Here is a 26,975-nt window from a genome sequence, read left to right on the forward strand (position 1 = left end):
TTTATAGATTATAAACACCGTACCAATTTAAAAGAAAAATTCATTCAGAAATACAGACGCAGAATCAAGGTCATGAATAATGAATTCAGAAAATGCTAGAATAAATAGCTTGATACCGTGCCATACCAATCCAATATAAATAAATTATAACAAAACATTGAGGAAACATGCAAATCATGTCGCCTTTCACGAATCTAAAATCAATCGAAAAATACTTTTTATCAGGCTAGAAAATAGTAAATTTTTCAGATGCAAAGCTAGAATTTTTGGTATCAAATATTCAATGAATAAAAGGGATTTGCCACAAGCTCTGAACGGTTAACTTGGATATTGAAATATGATTACATGCAGTCGTAATGTTGACCTTTAAGTGCCGATGTAATCGGATGAACCATGTAGGGAGAGTGCCATGGCTATTTGTACATAAAACAAACTTGCAAAAACAGGTGGTCTGTTCAATTTGTAAGATAGTTTATTAGGAGTATAAGATGTCACAATGTGTGTATAAAGCCCCAGTCCCACTAGACCACGATCGCACCACGCTCACCGCGATCTAAAATAAATTTAGATCGTGGTGAGGTCGCGGTATGAGCGGCATGAAAATGTAAATTTTCGTTGCTTTCACGATGCTACTACGTCCTCTCTACGCTTCTACAAAGATCCCGCTACGATTATACCACGTTCTCACTGCGCTTATTCTGCGACCTCACTACGCTTATCAAGATCTTTCTACGCTCTTCACGTTCTCACTACGACCATACCACGAGTTATCCGATTGCAACACGATCTTACTGCGATTATTACACGTTCTTACCACGATTATACTACGTTCATACTCATAGCGCGATCTTACTACGTTCTCAGCAATAACGTCAACATCGTGTTCCATATCAATACAGTTCAATTCCTTCTATTTCTGATTAAATCGTAGATTTCTCGGAAACAATACAGTCGTGCCACCAAAATCTACCAGAACACGTGGGCATAGTGGTAGGAGTTGATGTAGAGGCAGAGGGAGCAAAGTAACGAATCCTGATCAAGCAGAGATGTCGGACCGACCAATCCAACCTAAATTACAACCTATTGCTAGTCCATGAAGCTCAATGACGATATTTTAGTGAACGATAACAGAGATGACATAGATGTATCAATATATATAGGATGATGTGGTATGAGTGCCAATGAGACAACTCTCCATCCAAGTAACAATTTATAAAAGTAAACCATTATAGGCCAAGGTACGGCCTTCAACGCGGAGCCTTGGCTCACATCAATCAGCACGTTATATTACTAGTGTTAAACCATTTAAACGGGAAAACCAACGGTCTAATCTATATGAAAACGAGAAGCATGGTTGAGCCGTTAAAGCAAATGGATAATTACAATCAAACAAACAAAATCTAGGGAGCTTTTTTATATATTTTATGTGAAAATGACAATGAGAATGATGGTCGTAGTGTGAACGTAGTCAGGTCGTAAGAAGAGCGTGATGAGGACGGCAAGGGCGTACTAGAATCGTACTATGGTCTTGAACAGCGTGGTATAGTCGTAGAGGAAGCGTAGTTGGGTCGCAGTGAGAACGTGATGGTCGTAGTGAGGTCGTGATAACGTCGCTGTGCGATCGTAGCGCAGTCTCTCCGAATAGAATCACGCTTTCGCTACGCTCTCGCTACGATTGTACAGCGACCTTTGCGATCTTACTACGATCTTAGTGCGCTCTCACTACGCTTCTACTACGACCTGATTTCGCCACGACCGCACCACGATTGTTTTGAACATGTTCAAAGTTGGCCACGCTCTTCACGATAATGAAGACCTCACCACGACCGTGATACGACCTTACTGCGATCTACACGATCGCACTACGATCATCAAAATTTGCATTTTTTTCACAGATCGTAGTGCGATCGTGGCCTAGTGGGACTAGGGTATAACATATCTTGAAATTAAATATTTCCTTTTTAGTTTTATAAGATATTTGGATTTAATTTAAAAAAATAACATATTCAGTTTATAAGAAATGGTATCGACTTTATATGATATTCCGGAAGTTGAATAAATATAAAAACGCTTGACATACATATGGTATATATCATGTTCATGAGGGGTAATTTGCAAAACGTACAAATCGAGAGAACGTTAATGTCCTGAGCCGATAGGCCTGATACAACGGTTTAATTGAAACTTGTATAGGTATTAGAAGATGTAGTATTACTGCCAATGAAACAACTCTCCATCCAAGTCACAATTTGTAAAAGAAAGAATGGGTCAAAGTACGGTCTTCAACACGGAGTTTTGGCTTACTCCGAACAGTAAGCTATGAAGATCGATTTTAGTAAAGATCGAGTAATGTGATAACACATCAAATGCTAAAACAAACACATCATGTAGTGTAAAATCGTCAAATTTTGAAACATTATTGCTTAATGTTAATGCCATAAAAAGAATAGGCAAATTATCATTACGAAATAACGAAACCATATCATGTAATGAAACAACTACATTACGTTAAGTCACATACACATCAAGTAATGTTAAAACCACATTTCCTAATGACACAACCACATTAAATACATTAATGGTGAAACCACATCGAGCAATGATAAAGTCATATTAAGTAATGACAAAACTATATCAAGTCAATACAAAACAATATCATGTAATATCGAAATATCATTTTGTGTCTCACTGATATTGCTGCTGTCAGTGAAAAGGCGTAGCAATGTTGACTGTACTTTTATCGGTAATAACAGAATTCAAAAAAAAAAATTCTTAGATGCTGTATGTTGAGCTAGAAAAATAAAAACTCCTCTTCAAATCTTATAACAATTCATGGAGGTCTACAAATTAGTCATGTCATTCAGGGACTTTTAGTATAGAAAGTCCCGTAATATTTAATGATATAAACCTTTTCTAAAAATAAGAATATGTGGTATGATTACCAATGAGACAAATCTGAACCACATACCAAATGATGTAGAATTCAACAACTGTATCTGACTATATGGTCTTCAACAATCAGCAAAACCCATACTGCATAGTATGATACCAAAGGTCCCGAAATGAAAAATGTAAAATTGATTCAAACAAGAAACCTAACGCTCTAAATGATGAAGATACCAATGCCACTACCGAAGACGGAATACAGGTTTGTTTTGTCTCACTGCAACTACTTTGATGTCCCCGGCTCGACACAAATCAAAAGACTTTCACTTTATTGTCATCAAATGAGACTATTTAAATCAACTCACACTAAAGTTACAGAGAAATGGGGGGATTGGACTAAGAGATAAAGCATCAATTCTATAAAATAAGAATTACAGGATAGTTTCTTTTATTATCATAAATTGTATTCTCTGATATAGCTCGCACTAATTGAAAATCTTTTCGGAATATCTGTTTCATAGGTGACGACTGATATGTTCCAGGTGTCGTAACACCAATCCAGTCATCTTTTCCTCGAATGTGAACTACCAAATAAAACCGAATCATTGGGTTTGCACTTTCACGAATAACACGACGGGTGCCACGCACTCAGCAGAATCTTCCTACCCTTCTAAAGCATTCGAGATCTCCCCAGATTGATTTATATTACCAAGTCATACCGATGCATTGAGTTAAGTCAATTAAAACGGCTTTTTACCTTATTTTCTTATGTTGTGCTGAAACACTACTGTCCGAGGTTAGGTAAGGGTTAAGCGCTCGCATACATGTAAAACTCCGCCACGTGTACTTTCTGTATGTGCCTGCCCTAAGTCAGGAGCATGTAGTTCATTGGTTATCGTTGTTTTATATGTGTCATATTTGTTTCTGGTAGACTGTTAAAGTATAAGTTAGACCATTAGTTTTCTCGTTTGAATTGTTTCACATTGTCTATTTTGTGGTCTTTTGTAGCCGACTATACGGTGTGTTGAAGGCTGTACGGTTGCCTATGAATGCTTACATCAACTTCATTTAAACTCTGGTGGGTAGGTAGTTCAAATCACATCTAACTTAATTTCAATTTTTATGCTGTGCTTTGTATACTGTAACATTGCTTTTCTTTTGTACGCATACCCCTGAGTCCTCTTTTCGGAAGCCCGATCAAAAGCCTTTAATCATCGATAGCAAATTTCAATACTTACTCATATAAAATAACTCCAATTGGAACTAGAAATCTAAATCTTAATGAGACTTAAATTCGAGTCGAACTCAAAAGGTAACCCAAATCCCAAATTGAAGACGAATTGTAACTCGAACTCTTCCTTTAATTGTGATTCAAATTCGAAACTCAATACTCACAAGAACTTTTATTCTAATAATGGTTTGAATTCTAACTCGACATCTAAGACTTAATTCAGGTTTAACTCGGACAATAACACAAACTTTAAATTGAATTATAACAAGGGAACATAAAACATGGAAATCTATTCAAAAATAGAACTGTTTTTCCCAATCTGTCACGTGGTTTTACCGCATCAAGTTAGGTGATAACCCCATCAAAGAACGACATGACCACATCAAATATTGAAACAAACACATCATATCGTGTAAATTAGTTAAAATTCTGAAAAATCATTACGTAATCATGGTAATGTGAAAGCCTTATAAAGAATTGGTTAATCGTCATTATTAAATAACAAAACCACATCATGCAATGAAACAACTACATAACGTTAAGTCACATACACATCAAGTAATGTTAAAACCACATTGCCAAATGACATTACCAAATTAAATAGTAGTGAAATCACATCAAGAAATGAAAAAAACTATATTAACTAATCACAAAACTATATCAGATCAATACGCTACCATATCGTGTTATATCAAAACATCATTACTTAAAGCGAAAACCATAATACGGAAAGCCAAAATATCATCAAGTAATAATAACACAACATAACGTAGTATCAGAGTACCACATAAGACAGCTGTGGCGTTACATAACTGGGCATCAGGTTTTTGACTAAGGACAGGTACAAAAACATGCACATACACTGAACGAATACATTTGATCTTTGACACAATGTTAATACAAAATCAATAAGATAAGGGTTCAATAAAAATAGGCATAATAGTATACCGCTGTAAGATGTTAAATAATTTCAGAAAGTCAACCATAACCTTGAACAAATAACCTTGCCGCCAAATGAAGTAATGTACAAAGATAAAAGAACATAACTTTGTTGTTAGGAAAACAGTAAAACATGGAGAACATAAATATTACTTTGTTTATAGTACGAGAAACAGAAGTGAAAATTTAAAGTCATACAAAACACTTATCATCTTAGCGATATACTTAAACTATACTTTCCGCTATATAGATGATGTTCTTTAACTAAATAATTCAAAATTTAGCGACTATGTGGAACGCATCTATCCCATCGAACTAGAGATAAAGGATACTACAGATACAGTTAAGTCGGCCTCATATCTTGACAATGAGGGTCGGTTGAAAACAAAACCTTACGACAAAAGAGATGATTTCAGCTTTTCAATTGTTAACTTTCCATTTCTAAGTAGCAACATTCCAGCAGTACCTGCATAAGGGGTATATATCTCCCAATTGATACGATATTCCCTTGCTTGCATTTCTTATCATGATTTTCTTGATAGAGGGTTGCTGCTCACAAGGACGCTATTAAACCAAGAGTTCCAAATGGTGAAGTTAAAATCATCCCTTTGTAAATTTTACGGACGCCATCACGAGTTGGTTGACCGTTATGGAATAACCGTTTCACAAATGATATCGGATATGTTCCTTACGTCGTAACTACAACCCCTTCCCTTTTATGAATGTGACCTACCGAATTAGACTATTTACCGGATATGTTATTACATAAGCAACACGACGGGTGCCACATGTGGAGCAGGATCTGCTTACCCTTTCTGAGCACCTGAGATCACCCCTATTTTTTCGTGGGGTTCGTGTTGCTTATTCTTTAGTTTTCTATGTTGTGTCATGTGTACTATTGTTTTTCTGTTTGTCTTTTTCATTTTTAGCCATGGCGTTGACAGTTTATTTTCGATTTATGAGTTTGGCTGTCCCTCTGGTATCTTTCGTCCCTCTTTTATCAAAGCTGGTATATATTAAAAAGACGAGATATAACCCTAAATAAGTGAACATTAAATAACAACAAAAAAATCATGACAATTGTATCAACAGGTTAAATTAACGCGAAAGTACGATTTGAGAGTACTCGCAGTTACTGAAACTAGTTAAAAGCCAAAATAAATTTATAACAAAACAAATCATGCATCAGGAGTCGATTTCACAAAAAAACTTACAACTAATATTGATCGTAAGTATACTGAACTGTTCATGACTTACAATCAATCTCATTCGTAAGTATTTTTATGAAACCGACACCAGAGACTAGAAATCAACTAAATTACATCTCAGAGATTTATTACTTTAACGTCATGGACAGTCAAAGAAGACATGACTTATGCAATGCCAAAAATAAAAGTATCGACAGGCTGTATGATAGTTTGGAGTTAACCTCCTTATAGCAAAAATGAACGTGGATGTGTATTTATACAACCCGCTTAAAAAAATTTAATTAGGTTTAAATTTGCTGATGACAAAATCGAAACATGTGCCAATGTAAACTATATTTAAAGATCTAATTACAACATTTGTAAGATAACCTTTACTAATAAATGTGTTTAACTTTATACGTTCGATGAGTTTACACGCGATATCCTCGCCTTTAGAACAATATCACCGACAAATTAAAGATGAGAATATCGTTTTTAATAAGTTTTCATATATATATCAATGTAGATGGTTTAGTCAAACAATCGAAATTTGATTAAACTGAATGCTAGCAAAACAAATCTAAGTTGATAAACCGCAGTAAAGATCAAGCGTCTCCGTCGAGAGTAAAACAAAACGCGAATACGTATTGGCAGCTACTACGACAGGAATGTTTAAAAAGAAATATATTAAGTGGCAACGATGTATTGAAGTATGAACATGATTTCATATCAAAAATTTAAATACACTTACTTTACTAGCAATCAATCAACAAAAATCCCGAATACTTATATAAAAAGTAATTCTGTAACAAATTAGATTTAACTGCGTAATATATATATATATATAACTTGTTCATTCTAGGTGGCCGAGTGGTTTGGAATGCTTGACACAATGCAGGCGATGTTGTCGCGATATCTCAATAACATAACTTCAAATGACGGCGAGGAAAGAACAAAAAATCTACTTCCGCAAATTGGCAGATCAAATATTGTTGTGCTAATATTTAGACCGATTTTAAATATATATAAAACCACTTAAAACAAACCATTCTAGTGTTATACCTGTTATACCTGCTGCTGAGTTACTGTTTCCGACTGTTCTTTCAAGCACGTGTAATTTGCCCTTTACTGTTACTCTGTTATCTTCTTTTATTGCACTTCGTCTGACTCTCCATTCAGAACCGTTACATTTTGATGGCTAAAATAAAAACAATATATCTTCTGCTAGTAAGTATATGTTTATTGCTGTAAGAGAAAATGGGGTTACGAAACTCATTCACAGTGAATGAATCTAGTATATGTAGCGATCAATAGTAGAAAATCTAATTTTGAAGTTGTTACTAATTCCACCATTTCGTTTTTTGAATGGTGTCAAGTATTCTAAATTAGAAGGTGTAAAATACTCTACGACACTGACACTTGATTTGATTATATTACTAGCTGGTAAGCTACAAGTAATATATGTTGTGTGTGTACCTAGGCTAAAATTGGTTAATTGGTTATTTCTAAAATATATACTGAACAGAAATCAAAAAAATGTTGTGGGTCTTTTTATGAAATTTAATTCAGATTTGATTTACAACGGGAATAAAAACTGGTCGGATTTAATGTGTGTATATTTTTTGTGTGTTATTAATTACTTTTTTGTAGGAGAAGGGAGCAGACATCTTTTAGTAGAATATTTTGTATAACATAGTATTTTTCTGATTCTTCTCTGCTGTTCGGCAGGTTTCTTACTCCGTTTTTTAATAAACAGCTGCGCCATGCATAATACTACCGTCGCGTTTTTAAAGAATATCGTTCATTCTTTTATGGTTGAGGCTTATAATCTATTTCTTTTATGAATAGACATTGCTCGTATCGCACTGCAGTGTCGTCCAAAAGTATTTTCCTCTAACACTATTGAACCAAGTTCATTATAGATAGAGATAACTGTAAACAGCAAGAATGATCAGTAAAATAAGATATGCAAGTCACCATCAGCTATACAGAGAAGTATGTCATGAATTATATTCTTGTCTTTAATGAAGAAGAGTGTCCTTTGTTTAATATTCAATGCAGCACATAGACAAAGGTGAGCGACACAGAACCTCTAGTTTGTTTAATCAAATCCCATAACTCGTAAAACGTAAAATCTAAAATTTATAAAATTCGAAAGGGAGAATACCTCAATAGATATAAACAATACACAGAAGTTTCAAATAAATTGGTTACAGCGTTTTTGAGTAATTCTCCTTCATGCTGACGACGGGCGGACAACAGTATACCATGATACGTCTCGCATAAAAAAAACCGGTGATCACAACATAATAAATATTGTTAACTGTGACAACAAAAGTGCCATGAAATAAATTTGAAAAGATTATGAGTCCCCTGCACTATGTTCTAAAGACCTTTTTATAAAAGATCCAATAATTTATAATTTATTACTGGAAAGATGTCCGAACAGAAAATTTATTTTATTATTTTATTAAATTATATATATTTTATTGAAAAAGGTTAATTTTGATCAACGAAGTGATATGTTTTACTGATTTATTGAGAATATAAGATATTTTTATTCATTAAATTACAGTAATAAATTGGAAAATGCATTCTTTAAAGTCAAGAATACCTTTTTCTTATTAAAAGATTAGTAAAAAAACACTGACCATTGTTACTCAAAACATGTATGGTATTCAAAAGAAGGACGGTATTCGAATTATAGTTCAGACTGTTTTGAATGGCAAAGATAAGGCTCAAGTAAAAATCAGTACAGTCGAGTATGGTTAAGACTTGAGTCGAGTAATTTCGAGTAAAATTCAGACCAATTCAGACTGGTGAGTTAAAATTAGTACAGTCGAGTACATATATAGGCCATTTCAATCTTTACTGGTTTGTAGTCTAACGGTCTCCAGATTTGGATATCTTCTTCAAAATAAGCGTTTTCTGTGAAAAAAAAATTGTTTCAAAGCCAAATTTAGGAAGTACAAAATACTACATTAACACGTCATATCGCAAGTATTGCAACCAACTTTGTATGGTTTCAGAGGAGTGGCGGCAAAATGAAATCGGCATCGATGTAAGATATACATCAAACAGACAGCAATCATTTAACACATAAAATCAGAAGTCAATTTACATCGGAACGAACTGAAATGATTTCTACAAACCATTTATAAATTGTCCATTTTACGGTAGGTATAGTGTCCAACTAGGATCGTGATTTTTCGAGTGAATCTGTACATTTTTTCGAGTGTAGATGGGTTTTGTTTCGAGTGATAAAACATTCAGACAGATCAATTAACTGCTAATTAGTTATTATAAAAGTTGACTTTTTTATTATATAAATTTGAAGATTGTTATAGTTTAATCAAAATAGACTGAAATGATTCATTTAACATCACAATCATACTGATGAAGAATATCTGTTATCCGAAATATTTATAAATATTATGTCTGAACCAGTGACAACTCTACAACAGATTTATCCATCGGATCACCAGCAGTGATGGTGATACATGGCTGTGTACATTCTGTATATACAACTCGCCTAAACATCAGCCCAACAATGTTAGATCTGTAAATTTGCTTTCGCTAATTATTTGTTCTTCCATCGCCGGGATTCGAACTCATGCTACTGAGATATAGTGACCCCAAATCGCCTGCACTGTATTGGACACGCTAGACCACTTGGTCTACTTGGCTTCACAAAAATAAAGCTTTCGGTGGCCGGGTGTTACCTATCCTCGTCAGTTTTAAACTAGCGTCGTAATACAGTACATGATATATAAGGCATGAAGATGGTATTGTTACAGAGCAGCTGAACAAAACCATCTTCATGCCTTATATATAAGTCTATAAAAAGGACAAACCAGCAAGTTTACTATGTACCGGATTGTCTAGAATAGACGATACTGTGCAGATAAGGAAAAAAATATATGTCTAGAAATGTGCACAACGGTACTTATATAAGATGGTATTATACGAAGATGTTGTTATTTATTGTGTTGACAAATATGCCAAACTATCCAAGATTTTTCCCGAGCCTCCCATGATAGCTTTTCGGCAACCCAATAGTCTGTGCAACCTGTTGTGCGGGCTGAAGTGTCAGTTAATTGAAGTACTTTTGGAGAATATCGTTCATGTGAGAAAAATCGCTGCAAATGCTGCCTACCGATTCATCGTTCATCAATGTTTCACAGTAAGGCAACCGAAAATGACTATAAGATATTTTGCAATGCTACCTGCAAAAGTATGAATGTTATTTACCTACTAGAATGTTCGGTTTGTGGCCTCCAATGTGTTGGTGAATGAAAGCATCCTTTCCACAAACGCCTATTAGTCCATAGGAGTGATATCTGTAAGAAGCCACTTCTCTCTGTTTTTAAGCATTTCAGACAGTCGGGTTACAAACTTGATGATTTTAACCGCATGAAATTCCTACTGATTGAACAGAACACTCACTGAAGTGATGCCCAGCGACAGGTTCGGGAAAGCTTTTGGATGAAGGAACTCAATGTACGTTATAAATTTATTGTAGAGTTGTCACTGGTTCAGACGTACTTATAATATAATTGTTTCTGTGACTGTCTCTTGCATTAATTTGAAGGATCCTTTACAATAGATATGTCCCCGAGGGTATCATCTGCTTAGTAGTCAGTACTTCGGTACTGACATGATTTAACAAACCTTTTTAAAATTGTCCCGTTTATAAATTTTGAAATTGTTAAGAAACTAGGGTTTCAACTCCATCAGGCAAAGTTGGCTTTAGATGAATTTGCTTATATATTTTAGGTATTCTTGGCATATAGCTCTTAAACGGTTTCGGTACTTATACATTTTCGGATTTCAAATGTTTGGCTTTGAGCGTTCCTGAAAGTAAATCCACAAAAGCGCTTCGGATACATGAAATTATGAAACGAGTTGTTTTCAATTTTTTTTTTTTTTTTTTTTACTATAGATATTTTAGCTGATCAAACGAAACATACAAACAAGTCATAATTGAAAACAACATTCAAACATATGATTGCGTTGGATAGAAACCGCAATTTTCATATGTGTGCATGTAAAACAAATTTCGTGGAAGAGGTGTCTAAATACAGCACAAACAACATTTTCCAAAAGACCAAAAAAAAGAAAAGTACAGTTCAACAAAACGCATTTGATTGAAATATTTAATTACAGCCTTACATTATTCTCAGACTTATCAAATAGAGATAGTTGAAACAAATTATTTTATAAAATAATTAATTGTATAAATTAATTTTTTTTTTAGAGTTTTGTTAAAACAAATGATTTTCTTTTACCTAAAAACCACACATATTCTGAAGGTTTTTAAACCTCATTAAGGTGCTTATTGTTTGTATGTGTAGTTTTTTAACTCAATTTTCCTAAATTCCTTAATAAAGACTTAATAGCTCGGTACGTCTAAACACCGCCCAGGACCTCCTGAGTGCACTCAGGACATAAATCCATAAAGCATAAAAGATTTATTTAAAGTCGGTTATACATATAACAATACAACATACAAAGTGCACTCAGGACCCTTTATAGTCATCGTATTTGTACACAAGATGGATGTATATATTCCTTACACGCTTCTTATTTTAATGTTAAATTTTGGTAGAATTTGAAATCGAACTGTGATAGATATGTTTATTCTTAAAAAATAATGAGGGCACGTGTCACTGATTACACACCTGCTGAGCCGTGAATTATCCAATCAACAAAATTGATTGGATTATCTTTATTTCTGTTTATGAATCGTGTTGTTAGTACAGTGTTACGTTTAAAATAAATATCATGATGTTTTAAGATTTTTGTATTTCATAAAAAATTAAGTTTCATCTTAGTTCAAAAATTAAGATGTGAATAATTCTTTCGTATTTTCATATCTCTAGATACATTGCAATAGACTTTAATTGCATTTTTCCATACTAAGACAAGAATCTGTGAAACACCATTTATAATTTACTTTCAAACTAATCTGATTACTCACTAAATTGGTATCATTGCCTTTTAATTCTTATTTATATCAATGTGTTTGTGTGTGTTTTGTTCTATTTTCTTATCGTTAAAATCCATTTAAATAATTATCACTCTGTGACCAATGAGAAGCTATGTATGTATAAAATAACGTTTCAATCCAAATGGCATTTAGTAAAAGTTTTTCCCCTTTTGAAAATCGTTCTTGTCCTGGACCAGTAATGAACTCCATGAATTTAAAAAGGGAAACAAATGTTATACTTTTCATCAATTAAGGTTTACTTTTGTATATGGAAGCCGTTATTGCCGTGCTCACCAAAATACGCTTTCAAACAATAAAATCTCATATAAATAAGATGTTATTTCTCATTTTGATCGGACTTGTCCAGTAATTTTATTCCTGAGTAATACGAATGTTTTAACAAATCCGCACTTAGTAAGATTCTTTTCCCATTAAAGTCCAGTAATACAAGCCTTGAACGAATTTCAATGTAAAAATAAATTCTGAAAAATGAATTTGTCTCCGTTATCTGAATATCCTCATATTTGGGTATTATTTCTACACAATTTGTAATTAAGGTTGTAGTAAGATTCTAAACTAAATTATACAAAAAAAAACTTTTCTTCTAAACAGAACAGCGAGAAAAACTATTTCGGAGACTGTTGATTGACACGAAATCCGTTCAAACCATGACTAAGTCATTGTGCACAGTTTTTGAAGTGCAAAAAACCCAGAAACTTGCTCGTTAGCCAAACCAAAGGAAAACACAAAGGACATCAAGTACGCAGCCAAGATATAAGACTTAGCAAGTCTATTAAAATACTGATCTGTCTTATTAAGGTTAAATTTTAAATATTGTCATTGTATAAAATATTGTACATAATTAAAATTGAGAATGGAAATGGGGAATGTGTCAAAGAGACAACAACCCGACCAAATAAAAAACAACAGCAGAGGGTCACCAACAGGTCTTCAATGTAGCGAGAAATTCCCGCACCCGGAGGCGTCCTTCAGCTGGCCCCTAAACAAATATATACTAGTCCAGTGATAATGAACGCCATACTAATTTCCAAATTGTACACAAGAAACTAAAATTAAAATAATACAAGACTAACAAAGGCCAGAGGCTCCTGACTTGGGACAGGCGCAAAAATGCGGCGGGGTCAAACATGTTTGTGAGATCTCAACCCTCCCCCTATACCTCTAACCAATGTAGAAAAGTAAACGCATAACAATACGCACATTAAAATTCAGTTCAAGAGAAGTCCGAGTCTGATGTCAGAAGATGTAACCAAAGAAAATAAACAAAATGACAATAATACATAAATAACAACAGACTACTGGCAGTTAACTGACATGCCAGCTCCAGACTTCAATTAAACTGACTGAAAGATTATGATTTCATCATATGAACATCAGGCACAATCCTTCCCGTTAGGGGTTTAGTATCATACCATCATAACATATATGAGAAGAACATACCCCGTGTCATGCCAACAACTGTTTTTAGAATAAATGTGTTTAGTTCCGATGCAAAGACCTTATCAGTGACTCAATATTAACGCCAAAATATGCAATCTTTAATGACTTGACAACAGTATCGTAATTATATCCCTTCTTAATAAGTCTATTCAAAGGTTTTGTAAGTTTCTGAGGTGAATACTGACACCTTTGTCTCTCTATAACTATGTAAATGGTTTATTGAGAATAAAGATATACAAATTCAATGAAACGTCGCAAGATACTGGTGTCAACTAACGTTACATACTGGCCCATACTGGAAGACGTTATCCAAAATAAAAACGTTAGAATGCACGTTTTTCATATGGCTTTCTAAAATTAGCGGATATTATGAGCGAAATTTATAAACTTTAGATTCATGTTTTCTTAGATAATATACTAAGCCTTTTATTAACAAATTAAAATTGAATTGAAACTATTTGTTTTATAAACATTTTAATCACAAAAGCAATCAATTTTTTTAAATAAACTACGCACTGCTAACATGGATAATGCACTCATTTATACAATGCAGAATGTCGAGGCGAATGGTCTACGGTATATATTGCATGACAGTGTCATTAAGTTCTGCACATATATATACAATTTACAAAGGAATCAGCGGGAACAATAGCTGTTTTCTTTTCTATGATTTTGTATTGTAGCGGATCGGCCTGTCGATCATTATGAATTCCGGAAACACTTCATGCAGTTCAGCGAGGAATTATTGCCCCCTCCCATGAATCGGTATTGAGCATTTATTTAAAACATTTGAAGTTTTCTCAGCAAGCAACAAAAATGACCCGTATTCTGAAACGTAGATAGAGGGAAAACCGCAATAATGACAACTGATTTTTATCATTCAAACTGATTTAACTTGAAAACGAGTTCATGGATCCCTCTTTTTTAAAATGACATTTGGTTTAATTACGTAAGAAGAGTATGTGTACCAGTTTTCATGAAAACGTAAGTAGTGCAATTTTTTTTAATTTGGTTAATATACAGCAAAAATGCATGTTTTAGATGTATTTTACCAATAAAAGATGACTTTTAGTTTATCAAATGAACTTCAAAAGGGAGTTATTGAGCACAATTCTTGTAAATTAAGTTCAACTAACATTGATTACTGAGTTTTATAGAAGATTTGTGTAAACAGTTTTAATTTATTGTGTATTTATTTGTTTTGTTTAAAAAATAAAAGATTTGTGTATCACAAAATTATTATTTTTATTATTTAATATTTTACAGGTTAAACTCAAAAGGCAGAAAGATAAGCAGAAAGAAACTGAAAATAATGATAATGATATATACTAGTCAACAAAAGAAACGATACAAGACTTTTTTCAAATTAAAGATAAAGTGTTCCGTTCATTGGACCAATATTGAAGGAAGTAATACTTAATCATTATGGAAATATAAATCCGTTTAAAAAAAAATTTTTTTTGCTTTTGTGACGTTTTTTCGCGATTCTTTTTTTTACAAAATTTACATAAAACGACAATTTTAAAAACAGAAGATCCAACTAATGATGCCAAAATAACATTTCACGGAACTTGAATTGGTTGATTTGTGTAATACAAACACTTATTTTAATAAAAATATGTTTATTGATACAGTCATGTTAAGAATGTTTGATAATTATATTGAAGAATGGAAAAGTATTGTTAATTCACCATCCTCCAGACGGGAAAATGGGCGTAATAAATTGAGAACATATAAGATTTTTAAGCAGGATTATGTTGTTGAAAACTACGGTAGTGTCACCTATATTCGTGGATATAATTAAGACTATTCAAACGGAATGCGGTAAAACTAAAAACAACCATTTGTTTTTTATGTCGATAATATTACCTTAGAACTTCATTAAAATAATACAACGTAGTTTGATTCTTTCCGCTAGCTAGTTTATTTGATATGACCTACATTTCTTGTGTACACAAATTGGAATATGATGCCAAGTACGATACCTATGTTCGTGGAAAAAGTTCGATCTATAAATAACACAAGAAGAACACACAGTATGGAAGCCCAGTGGTGAGCATATAATTGTTATTTCATACAAGCATATTTTTTTCAAATCAGTGAAAATAAAAACATTGTTTAAAGACCAAGTATTTAAATTAATCTTTATTGAGACTGAAAACCGTAAAAAAAAATTTGAAACACCAAAAAAGTAAGGAAAATATTTTTTTTAACTTTTTACAAATTATTAAAATAATAAGTAACAAAATTGAATTAAAAGTTGCTAGTAACAGTTAGTTTTACTTCCCATTAATTATAAAAAATGAGATTAAAGCTACAGTTCAATCATTTTTTTTCCCTTTTGGAATCATGATTTTTTTCCAATGGATTATAAAGTTCACATTTATAAAATCAAGCAAAATTAATGTTCAAAACTCAAAAGTAGTCCAACTGTTAATTAAGAACTATTAACAGTAAATGTTAAATATCAATAAAACTTAAAACAGTCAAACAATTTACATCTAATATATACTGGTCAACAAAAGAAACGATACACGACTTTGAAATAAAATTTATCAAAAAGTGTTACATATAAAACAAAATGTTATATACACTATTTTAAAAAGCTTTCATTTGCAATGTATGCACATGTGATAATGAAAATCAAAACTTTTCGGAAAGTATCTAAATTCCGTGTAAACGATCATAGGGTGTAAATTAGTTTTGCGTAAAGTTGAATAAAAAATCGACACATAATTTTCTGAGTACTACATAAAATTTCAAATTTGTTTAAAAATATTCAATATGCTAATCAAGTTATGTTCATTTTGTAACTAATGGGTTGAAATATTGTTTTTTTTAAATTTTTGGGAAAAAAAGTGTTTTTTGAAATCTCAAAAATTGCAAAAAATTTTATTTTTATTTTCGTCTCAAATCAATGCTTTAGATATGAAAACAATACACAGTAAATTTGGAACCTTTCGGATTAGTTTTAAGATTGTTACCGCTTTTTGAATATCACTTTACACATACTGTCTATGGTAAATTAGTTGATAATGTATACATTTTAACGATTTCTCGTGGGACCGAAGTTTGCTTAAGTAATAAACGAAGAAATTGTATGATTTTTAAAAACAAATTGATGGCAAACACTGTCTTTACCTTTAAATTGCGTTTCATAGATTATTTTGGCTGACAGGGAATTTCCTTGTTAATCACGTGATAATGATCATTAGAAAGTAGCGTAATCAGACAACACTTGGATTTGAGATTGTAGGCTGGGAATAAAGTTATTGAGGTCGTTGGATAAGACAAATAAAGAAATAAGTGAAATCAGCCATTTTGTTTATTAAATAAATAAGTAATAAGTCTTACCTTGCTTTGAAACGACGGGATTCATTTTATATGTTCTTGACGTCATAACAATAACACGAATGCGAGATATTTAGGATTCCCGTAGGTCCACGAACTAATGTAACCACGAAATTATGTGAATAGACTGCAATCTATTGATGCCTTTTTGTGAAAGAAGCGCCTTTGCTTTTATTTTTTTAGGTGTGGGGTCATATTAGACTGGAAACTGGGAGGTATGAAAATTTGCCAATTAAAGAGAGATTTTGTTTCAATTGTTTTAATACTGTTGAAGATGAATATCATGTTATTTTACATTGTCCTGTTTATAATGATCTCAGACAAGTTCTTTTTACTGAGTCTCTTTAATTTGATGAACATTTTAAGTTTTACAGATTGTCAGAAAATGGTATTTTTATTTTCGAATCAAGATATTATAAGATTATGTGCCAAAACCTGTAACTTTATTCTGAAAAGACGCCGAGAAATTTTATATTGTAAATAATAATTGAATACTTTTGTTACATTATTTTACCATTCAGGTTTAATATTTATTATGAACTTTTTTAGTTGATTATCGTCTCTCATTAATCTGTACAGATTGGCTTATGTATACAAAATGTTTCTTTTATAAATGTGGGAGAGATCCGTTTGTGCCAAAAAAGCGTCATTTTGCGCAACAACTATTTTCTACAATGCTACGTTTGCGCCACCTGCTTTAAAATTACATGTTATCATTTTGATATGAGCGTCACTGATGAGTCTTATGTAGACGAAACGCGCGTCTGGCGTACTAAATTATAATCCTGGTACCTTTGATAATTTTTTGCACCCCCAAATAAAACCATACGCTTGTGCCAATTAGAAGAAAAAATAACTTCATGATGGTTGAAACAACACACTGTGTCATCACATATGTGGCTAAAACATAATCAGCAAAAGCTTCTAATTTCTTCTTTTTTGGCATATCTTGTATTAAATATTCCACTAAGCAATACGTTTTATTCTCTCTCAGTACATTGACTGTCTAAACAATTTTAAGTCATTTCTCTCCAGACGTACCCTAAATAGATTTCATATTTACATACACTAGTTTTACCATTATGCTTAAAATGAGGTACCATCAGCCAACAAGATAACTGTTAAACTTTATATTAGAAATATATCTATTATTATAATTTGGGATATATTACATAAAATAAATATATCAACTAGAGGCTCTGAAGAGCCTGTGTCGCTCACCTTGGTCTATGTGCATATTTAACAAAGGACACAGATGGATTCATGACAAACGTGTGTTTTGGTGATGGTGATGTGTTTGTAGACTGAACATTCTAGATGCTTACAATTATCTCTATCTATAATAAACTTGGCCCAGTAGTTTCAGTAGAAATAATTTTGTAAAAATTTACAAAAATGAAAATATGAAAATTGTTAAAAATTAATTATAAAGGTCAACTACTCCTTAAGGGGTCAATTGATCATTTTGGTCATGTTGACTTATTTGTAGGTCCTACATTGCTGTACATTATTGCTGTTTACAGTTTATCTCTATCTATAATAATATTCAAGATGATAACCAAAAGCTGAAAATTTTTCTTAAAATTACCAATTCAGGGGCAGCAACCCAACAACGGGTCCTGTAAACACACATATATTAAGGTAATTAAACCTCATTAAAGTGGTTCTTATATGCCATGTCTCTAATTTTAATAAAAAAATAATTGAAATTTAATTGAAATACATTTCCTTTTTAAAAGGTTATCAAAGATTGCTATTGAAGTTCTATTATCATGATCATATTGAAGTCTCGGTTTAACAAAACAAAGGTGTGATTTTTAATTTATTAAGTTGATTTATATACTACTTATATATAAATAAACACAAAATGTTTACGGCAATATTAACTAAACTCAACTGACACCATAACTCTATACTTAGCTTAAGTTAACGGTGAAAATTGTCCAGTAGCCATAAAATATATCAGCAACATTCAAATAAATTAAAATTAAAATAACATTGAAAATATAACATTATAAGTAACAATTCAGTTTGAGGGTATTGGAGCAGCTTATTTTAATATTATTTTAAGGTGAAATATATATAATTATCATGTAAAGGTTAATGAATATGATGTTTGAGTTATATTATGTTTATTGTAAATTTTAGTTTCGATGCTATATTGAATACATTTTCAATTTCATATTGTTGTTCAAATTTCTAGTCAGGGGAAATAGCTGTTGTTACAATCAGTTCATACATTTATGAAATACAGTAGTTGAATACAAAAATAGGTCTAGGTTGGTTAAGTCTTGGTCGAGTATATTTCAGACTAGGTCCATCATGGTTCAGACGAGTATAAAATGGTCGAGTACAAGTTTAGACTGTTAAGGGGGCTCGCGGGTCTAAATCGAAATTTTTATTTAATATAGGACTTCGCTATATTTTTCTATAAATGAACTTTATCTTATACTGAAAAGAAAAATGAAATAAAAAAATGGGGTCACCGTTCATTTACGGTCACAATCTGCCATCGAAAGAAGCATACATTTTTGTTAATGTCCTTTTTTTCTGTTGAACTAATAGGAGAAACAGAAGTAATATCGAAATAAAAAAAGAACTAAATTACAGAAATCGCTTAAATTTTACAATTATTTAGTTTATGTACAACTTATTCGAAAACAACAATAAAAAATATAGGTCACCGATGAGTTAAAAAAGATATTTCAATTTTAATGCCAAAAAATGGCATTTTTGCACCAAAGGGAGATAATTTGGAGCTTTTTCAATGATATCTACATTTTAAAAGTCACCTAGGGCCAACACGAATTGGTTTTTTGGAAAGATTTTTGTACCATATGATAAAGTAACAACTACTAAAGGTAATAAATAAAATTTGTAATGAAAAATAAATGTTTAATTTTTTCTGAAAATTTTATACCCGCGAGCCTCCTTAAGGGTATACGATACAGTTTTGATTCCGTATTTAAATTTTGATAAAAATTTGCATGTAGGCTATTTTTTTTATCTCATTAAATCAAATATGCTATAAAAAAAAATATACCTTCATGTGCTACTTTTTGAGTAAATTGAGGTTCAAATTTCAGATATTTCCAGAAAAATTCGGATTTGTGGACGTATTTTTCCTTTTGATAAAATACATAACCTTTTTGTTTTAAAAGTTAAACACGATCAATTGTTTTGTTAAATTATTTGTAATATCTGTGTTTTATAAATATTGCATAAATTTGTAAATTTTATTTTTACAAATAACACAAATTAATCAAATGATCATGAATGTAGGAAAAATCCGTCATTTTTGCTGTATATTAACCAAATTAAAAAAAATTGCACTACTTACGTTTTCATGAAAACTGGTATACATACTCTTCTTACGTAATTAAACCAAATGTCATTTTAAAAAAGAGGGATCCATGAACTCGTTTTCAAGTTAAATCAGTTTGAATGATAAAAATCAGCCGAAAACTGCACCTTTTCCAGATAAGTCTTAGTTTGACGTCGCGAAAATAACAATATACGTTAGCAACGTCATTACCTCCCCTGTTACTGTATCGTACACCCTTAAGTATCGTTCAGACTATACAGTCAGTATTATCAAGTAAATTTCAGACCAATTCAGACTGATCCAGTAAATATCAGAACAGTCGAGTACAGATATAGGCCATTTCAGATTTTTGTTGGTTTTGTAATGTTATCAATCCATGTCTTCTACGCTTTTGCGCATTGGCAGTAGACATACTGTCCGCAGAAATTAACTTTATGTATAAAAAATATAAAACAATTGTGAAGATAAAACATTTCGCCATTTCAGGCCCTTTTCTTTCCATGCAATTAATATTACCAATAATTTACAAGTTCCAGGTCATATCTGATACCGATTCCAACAGTTTATGTCACAAAATTATCTGACCTAAAAATGAGGTGTAGGTTCTTTTATTCAGGCACTGGTCTCGTTAGAGCAAATATTTCTCTGAATTTAAGTTTGAATTATAAGTTAACCTTACTGTCATGACTGTTGTAAAAAAATAGGTCACTATCAATAACAAATACGTGTGAAATACTAAGTGCATGCGAAAAAGAAAAATCATAATCAATAATACCAACAGATTTCATAAAGTCATAGCAAACAACTCAATCAAATCTTCAGTCTTAGCGAGACACCTTCAATATTACCAGTCGTCAAACCATTGGAAGAAAGAAACCTTTTAATCGAATAATTTTGTGTATTACGCCTGTTTAATGATAGAATTTCAATATCTATTTTTCAATAATTTAGGTAGATTTCCATCATTGCCATAAAAGGTCCGGTAGAACCAGAAATATCAAAGAATTCAAACATCTGTGTCATCGGTATCATTGTGCAGACCTATTACAAGATTATATATTTTTTAATTGATATCTGAATGCCAATGATACAGCTCTCCACCAGAGCCGAAATGACACAAGAGTTACGCTCATCGAAACATATCAAACTGCAGAAGTTGATTAACGTAAAAACGAAATAGGATGAGAGACGGAGATGTCGCAATATGGCCACCACTTTCTTGGAAAATTGAAAAAGGAAACATGCAATCATCTTTTTTGTCTTTTTTCTAATTTCAGTATTCTTCTTTCATCTTGACCATAATTATTAGTTTGTTGAACTATTTTATTTTCTATTTTTAAGATACATGATTCAAAATAGACGCGGAATATACACATGGGTCTAGAATATTGTATGAGCTAGGAGATATGTACTCCATATGCCATCACTGCATGAGTGTTGATACATAGAAATGGAAAGTTAAAAATTGGGAAGCTGAAATCATCTAAGTGTTGTACTCAACCTTCCCTTATTGTATATTCAATGTTTTACAAAATGTCACAGCTTAAACTTCGTATATGATCATATTTCAACAATTAAAAAACCCATACCATATAATCCGCTAAAACATACCCTGACATGAAAAATATGAAACAATTGAATTAAGAAAACTTACAGCTTATTTATAAGATACAAAACAAAACAAAAATGACAGATATGATCCAACGACTTACAGGCTCCTGACTTGGAACATATACATATATGGAATGTGGCAGGGTTACAATAGTGGTGAAACGACACAACCCACGACAAATCAATAAACAAAAAATAAATATGAGAAACAGCAAAATCGACAACCACCAAATTACAGGTTCTTGACTTGGGACAGATACATATAGAATGTGGCGGGGTTAAACTTTTTTGCTGGCGCCTAACCCTCATTTCAACTATAAAAGTCAGATGAAAAGGACTTTACTCATCACATCGATACAAAGCAGAAAACTTCTAACCAAACCACAGACCGAACGTGGCAAAATATATATAAATCTCAAAACAAAAAGGACACAAGTAAAGGTCTGACAGTGCTCGCAATTAAACATTTAAAGAGGGGTTTTGGTGCGATTTTTTTCAACTATGTATAAATAGCTCGATATTGAAATAGAATTCGCTATGAGCAGTCAGTTTGGTCCGATATGGTCAAAATAAGATAAAACAAAATGTATTATTAGCTTTTATGTCATTAATTCATCTTTATGTGAATCTGTATTGATGTAAACTTAACTTGACCTTTAGCTGGAGATGGTAACGCATGCCCTAAAGGGTTCTTCAAGTATAAGAAATAAAAATATAAAAAAATGTCAACATTGAAAAGTGAAACAAGGAAACCACCAGAGACAAAAAAACATGTGTTTGACTGAATTGGCCCACAAGAATTCTTTAGTGTACAGATATAACGATAATTTACGTAATATACGTGTTTATAAATCTATGAAATTTTTAAACTTAGATCTGATTCACATCTTACTTCAAGTACAGGTTAATACTTTTTCGTAAATACACCAATTGAAAATATGAGATCAATTTCAAGCAGTGATTTGAATTTGTTCTCAAGTATAAAAGGGTAATTTCTTAACTGAGTTGATATTTTTGTTTTTTTATGCGTTTTATGTTTAAGTATTTGATTTTAATATTTGAGTTTTATTTATAATTATATAGGTTAACTTATTATCTTAAGCCATAGTTTACCTGATGAACAGTTTGTCTTTTTTTTTATAAAACAAAGTCTTTTATTAAATTCTAATTAGGGGCACTCGTCTTCATATAGCTTCTTTTGTTGTGGGGGGTATTTCTTGCTATGTGTCTACATCTTGCATGTTAATTTGTCTAAAAGTCTTCCCAAATACCATCCCTTATTTACCACCAAAAAGAACATGTCTTCAATTTTTTTTTTAGCTGGAAATCAGTTCGCATGATTATACAGTATAATTTTGAAGTGTTATATTCTGCACTTTTTCAAGATACAGACATTTGATATATTATAATTTTGTTTTTTTCATTACGCAAAGTGTAGACCTGAAAAAAAACAGTACTGGCAAATCAAACGTCGTCTTTTCTCTGTGTATTAGTATTCATTCATCCTCAAGCATAATTATTTGTTTTTCCCCATGGAATTTTGTTTCGTACGATATTGATGTCTTTTGCAGATGAGGTAAATATTCGGTATTTATACAAGTAATCGTCACCTAAAAAAAAAATTTATTAGCAGAAATACTTACGCCTTGAAATACACAAAATTTATCTGATGATGAACTACTCCCACATACTTTAACATCACATTCAATTGTTATATCAGCATTAACGTCGAAGTGAAACCCAAACATTTCTGCATAAATAATTTGGTTCGTCAATTGATTAAAACTGTGCATTAGACGTAAACTTTTCGATTGAGAACTGAGACATCTAAAAAGAAATTTAGAATAAAATATTAAATGCCACTTGATTAACGTATATGCGATGCATAGTTTTAAATGTATTTAAATTCTAAAATAATTTTCTATCCAAGATATTTTGCCATTTAATTGGACGGAGAATCAAATATGTAAAAATTCTTGGTCAGCTTTAATCCTTAAAATCCATAGAACTCATATGTATCCAATTACAGGTCTTCGCACAGCCTTCAGAAATGAGCAAATCTATACCATATAGCAAATTATGAAATGTAAGGATAACAAATGTAAATCAATGAAATATGAAATCAAAGAATTATTTATGCTACAAAAATTAACAAAAACAATTTGATACAAACAGCAATAATACAACAGCTAACCAATGGATTACAGGCTCCTGAATCAGGACAGACACATAGAGACTATGCTAGGATTAAATTTGTTTCTTAGCACTTAATCCAACCCTTAACCTCAGAAAGTTGTGTAACAACAAATCAAAAGAACAAATTGTTAACATCCGTAAGAGAGAGCTTGATTCCTAAAGGTTGTACTAAGCACAAAATTAAAAAATAAAAAAAAACAGGACAAAAACTTCCGAACTTAATGTATACGCGGTTCAAAAGATCAAAACAGACCTCATTTGCCAGAGAGTTAGATTTTCGTGGGTTTGTTTTAAGTATTTCTAAAATCAAAAGTTTGAATTAGTTGCTGCGCCAGGAGCACACAAATGCCCGTCTATTAAATAATTGATTGATTGAGTGTTGCTTTTCAATGAAAAAAAATGATGCTTTATGGCACGAATTATTCGGCAAATCAAAGTCTTATAAATGATAATCAGCACTGTTCTCATTCTGAATTGTGACTACGTACCTACTGAACAAACATTGTTACTAGTTTATTCTACATATGAGGATCACAAAGACGCTTGGTGAACTTTAATAGTGCATGGATTCAGGCAATCCCCTCTATCTGGAGAATGACGTCATAAAAGCATGCATAATTGACGAACTCGGTGCAGAACATAACTCGAAAGTTGTCTAATAGTTTGGAACGATAATATTAATTTTCATAAGACGTTGGCAAATATCTTGAATAATTGTATTTATAGTTTTACCATTCCTTATCTTAAAAGACAAAAAGAAGTCACATTTTTTTTGGCCTTAAAACAGTCATATTTTAACTATTTTATTTATTGCGTCTGTTTAGTTAACGCATCAATGTAAATATAACGGAATTTGATGAGACTGTCATCAAAGTGAGAGGGTAAGCGCTTTAAAACCAGGTTTAATTCAACATTTGAAAATGCCTGTACCAAGTCAGGAATATGACAGTTCTTGTCCATTCGTTTTTGATGCGTTTTGTTATTTGATTGTGCCATGTGATTTATATGGACTTTCCGAATTGATTTTCCTCTAAGTTCAGCATTTTTGTGATTTTACTTTTTTCAACAATTTATCAATACAGATATCACTGTATACAACAGTTATCTACTAGTTAAACCATTGTTGTGACATTCATTTACCGTGGATTCTCCAGGCTCATGGTTTCTTTTTTTTTTAAGAATTAACGCTTATTCATTATATCTTACAAACAACGGTATATTGCTGGGTCTTCCAAGTGCTCCACGAAACCTCTTTCTAAATTATTAACATCTATTTTATCAGCTATCAAAGACGGGCTTCAAATTTATTGTGAAACTGCCTATTCTAGAGGTGGCGTGAATAAGATGTGGATACTTAAAAATTCCAAAGATCGTTTAGAGTAAATTCAATCTAACTCTCTGTCATCTTCCAATAGTATTAAAACTTTTGACTTTTCTACACTTTACACAAGTATTCCACATTCCAAACTAAAAAACAAATTAAAAGAGATGGTATAGCTTTGTTTCATAAAAAAGAATGGCCAACGTAGATACAAGTATCTTGTATTAGGGAGGGATAAATCCTACTTTGTAAAGGATCACTCTGATTCAAACTAAAAATTCTCTGAAACTGACATTATCAAGATGTTTGATTTTTTGAATGACACCATATTTGTTACGTTCGGAGGACTTGTTTTTCAACAGACTGTCGGCAATCCAATGGGAACCAATTGTGCCCCTCTTCTGGCCGACTTGTTTCTTTATTATTATGAGGCCGACTTCATACAGGAACTTCTTAGAAAGAAAGATAAGAGGTTAACAATATCCTTTAACTCTACTTTCCGCTATATAGATGACACTCTTTCACTAAATAATTCAAAATGTGTTGACTATGTTGAACGCATCTATCCCATCGAAGTAGAGATAAAGGATACAATAGATACAGTTAAGTCAGCCTCATATCTTGACTTACATCTAGAATTTGAAAATGAGGGTCGGTTGAAAACAAAACTTTAAGACAAAAGAGATGATTTCAGCTTTCCAATTGTGAACTTTCCATTTCTAAATACTAGTAGCAACATTCAAGCAGCACCTGCATACGGGGTATATATCTCCCAATTGATACGATATTCCCGTGCTTGCATTTCCTATCATGATTTTCTTGACAGAGGGTTGCTGCTCCCAAGGAATCTATTAAACCAAGAGTTCCAAATGGTGAAGTAAAAATCATCCCTTCGTAAATTTTACGGACGCCATCACGAGTTGGTTGACCGTTATTGATAACCGTTTCACAAATAATATCGGATATGTTTCTTTCGTCGTAACTACGACCTACCGAAGTCTACTATTTACTGGATTTGTTATAACATAAGCAACACGACGGGTGCCACATATGGAGCAGGATATGCTTACCCTTCCGAAACACCTGAGATCACCCCTAGTTTTTGGTGGGGTTCGTGTTGATTATTCTTTAGTTTTCTATGTTGTGTCATGTATTATATTGTTTGTCTGTGCGTCTTCTTTCATTTTACGGCCACGATCACTCTATGATCTGTGGCCTAGTGGGACTGCGTTGTAATTAAGCATCAATAGATAAATATTACAAAGGCATCAGTAATTATAGAATGCTGTTAATGGTATTTCATGTTTTAATAGTGATCTTGTGCTTTATTAGATTTTATTAATCTCGATTCATCTATTTTTCAAAGCAATTGTGGTGCGGTCGTGGCGAAATCAGGTCGTAGTACAATCATTGTGAGGGCGCAGAAAGGTCATGGTAAAATCGCAAAGGTCGTAGCGACAGCGTAGCGAAAGCGCGAT

At 32.3% G+C, this 26,975-nt stretch overlaps 1 protein-coding gene across 1 annotated transcript in view; it reads right to left on the reverse strand.

Annotated features, from left to right (window-relative positions):
* Positions 1–7,258: 7,258 nt before the first annotated feature.
* LOC143078525 (uncharacterized) overlaps positions 7,259–26,975 on the reverse strand; it is a 30,897-nt gene continuing 11,180 nt past the window's right edge. Inside the window, exons 7-8 of the mRNA XM_076253388.1 lie at positions 23,624–23,807; positions 7,259–7,441 (exon numbers count right to left, since the gene is read on the reverse strand). Coding sequence (XP_076109503.1) covers positions 7,259–7,441; positions 23,624–23,807 — 367 coding nt within the window. The remainder of the gene's footprint in view (positions 7,442–23,623; positions 23,808–26,975) is intronic.

Source organism: Mytilus galloprovincialis, chromosome 6 (genome assembly GCF_965363235.1).
Source record: "Mytilus galloprovincialis chromosome 6, xbMytGall1.hap1.1, whole genome shotgun sequence".
Taxonomy (NCBI): Eukaryota; Metazoa; Mollusca; class Bivalvia; order Mytilida; family Mytilidae; genus Mytilus; species Mytilus galloprovincialis.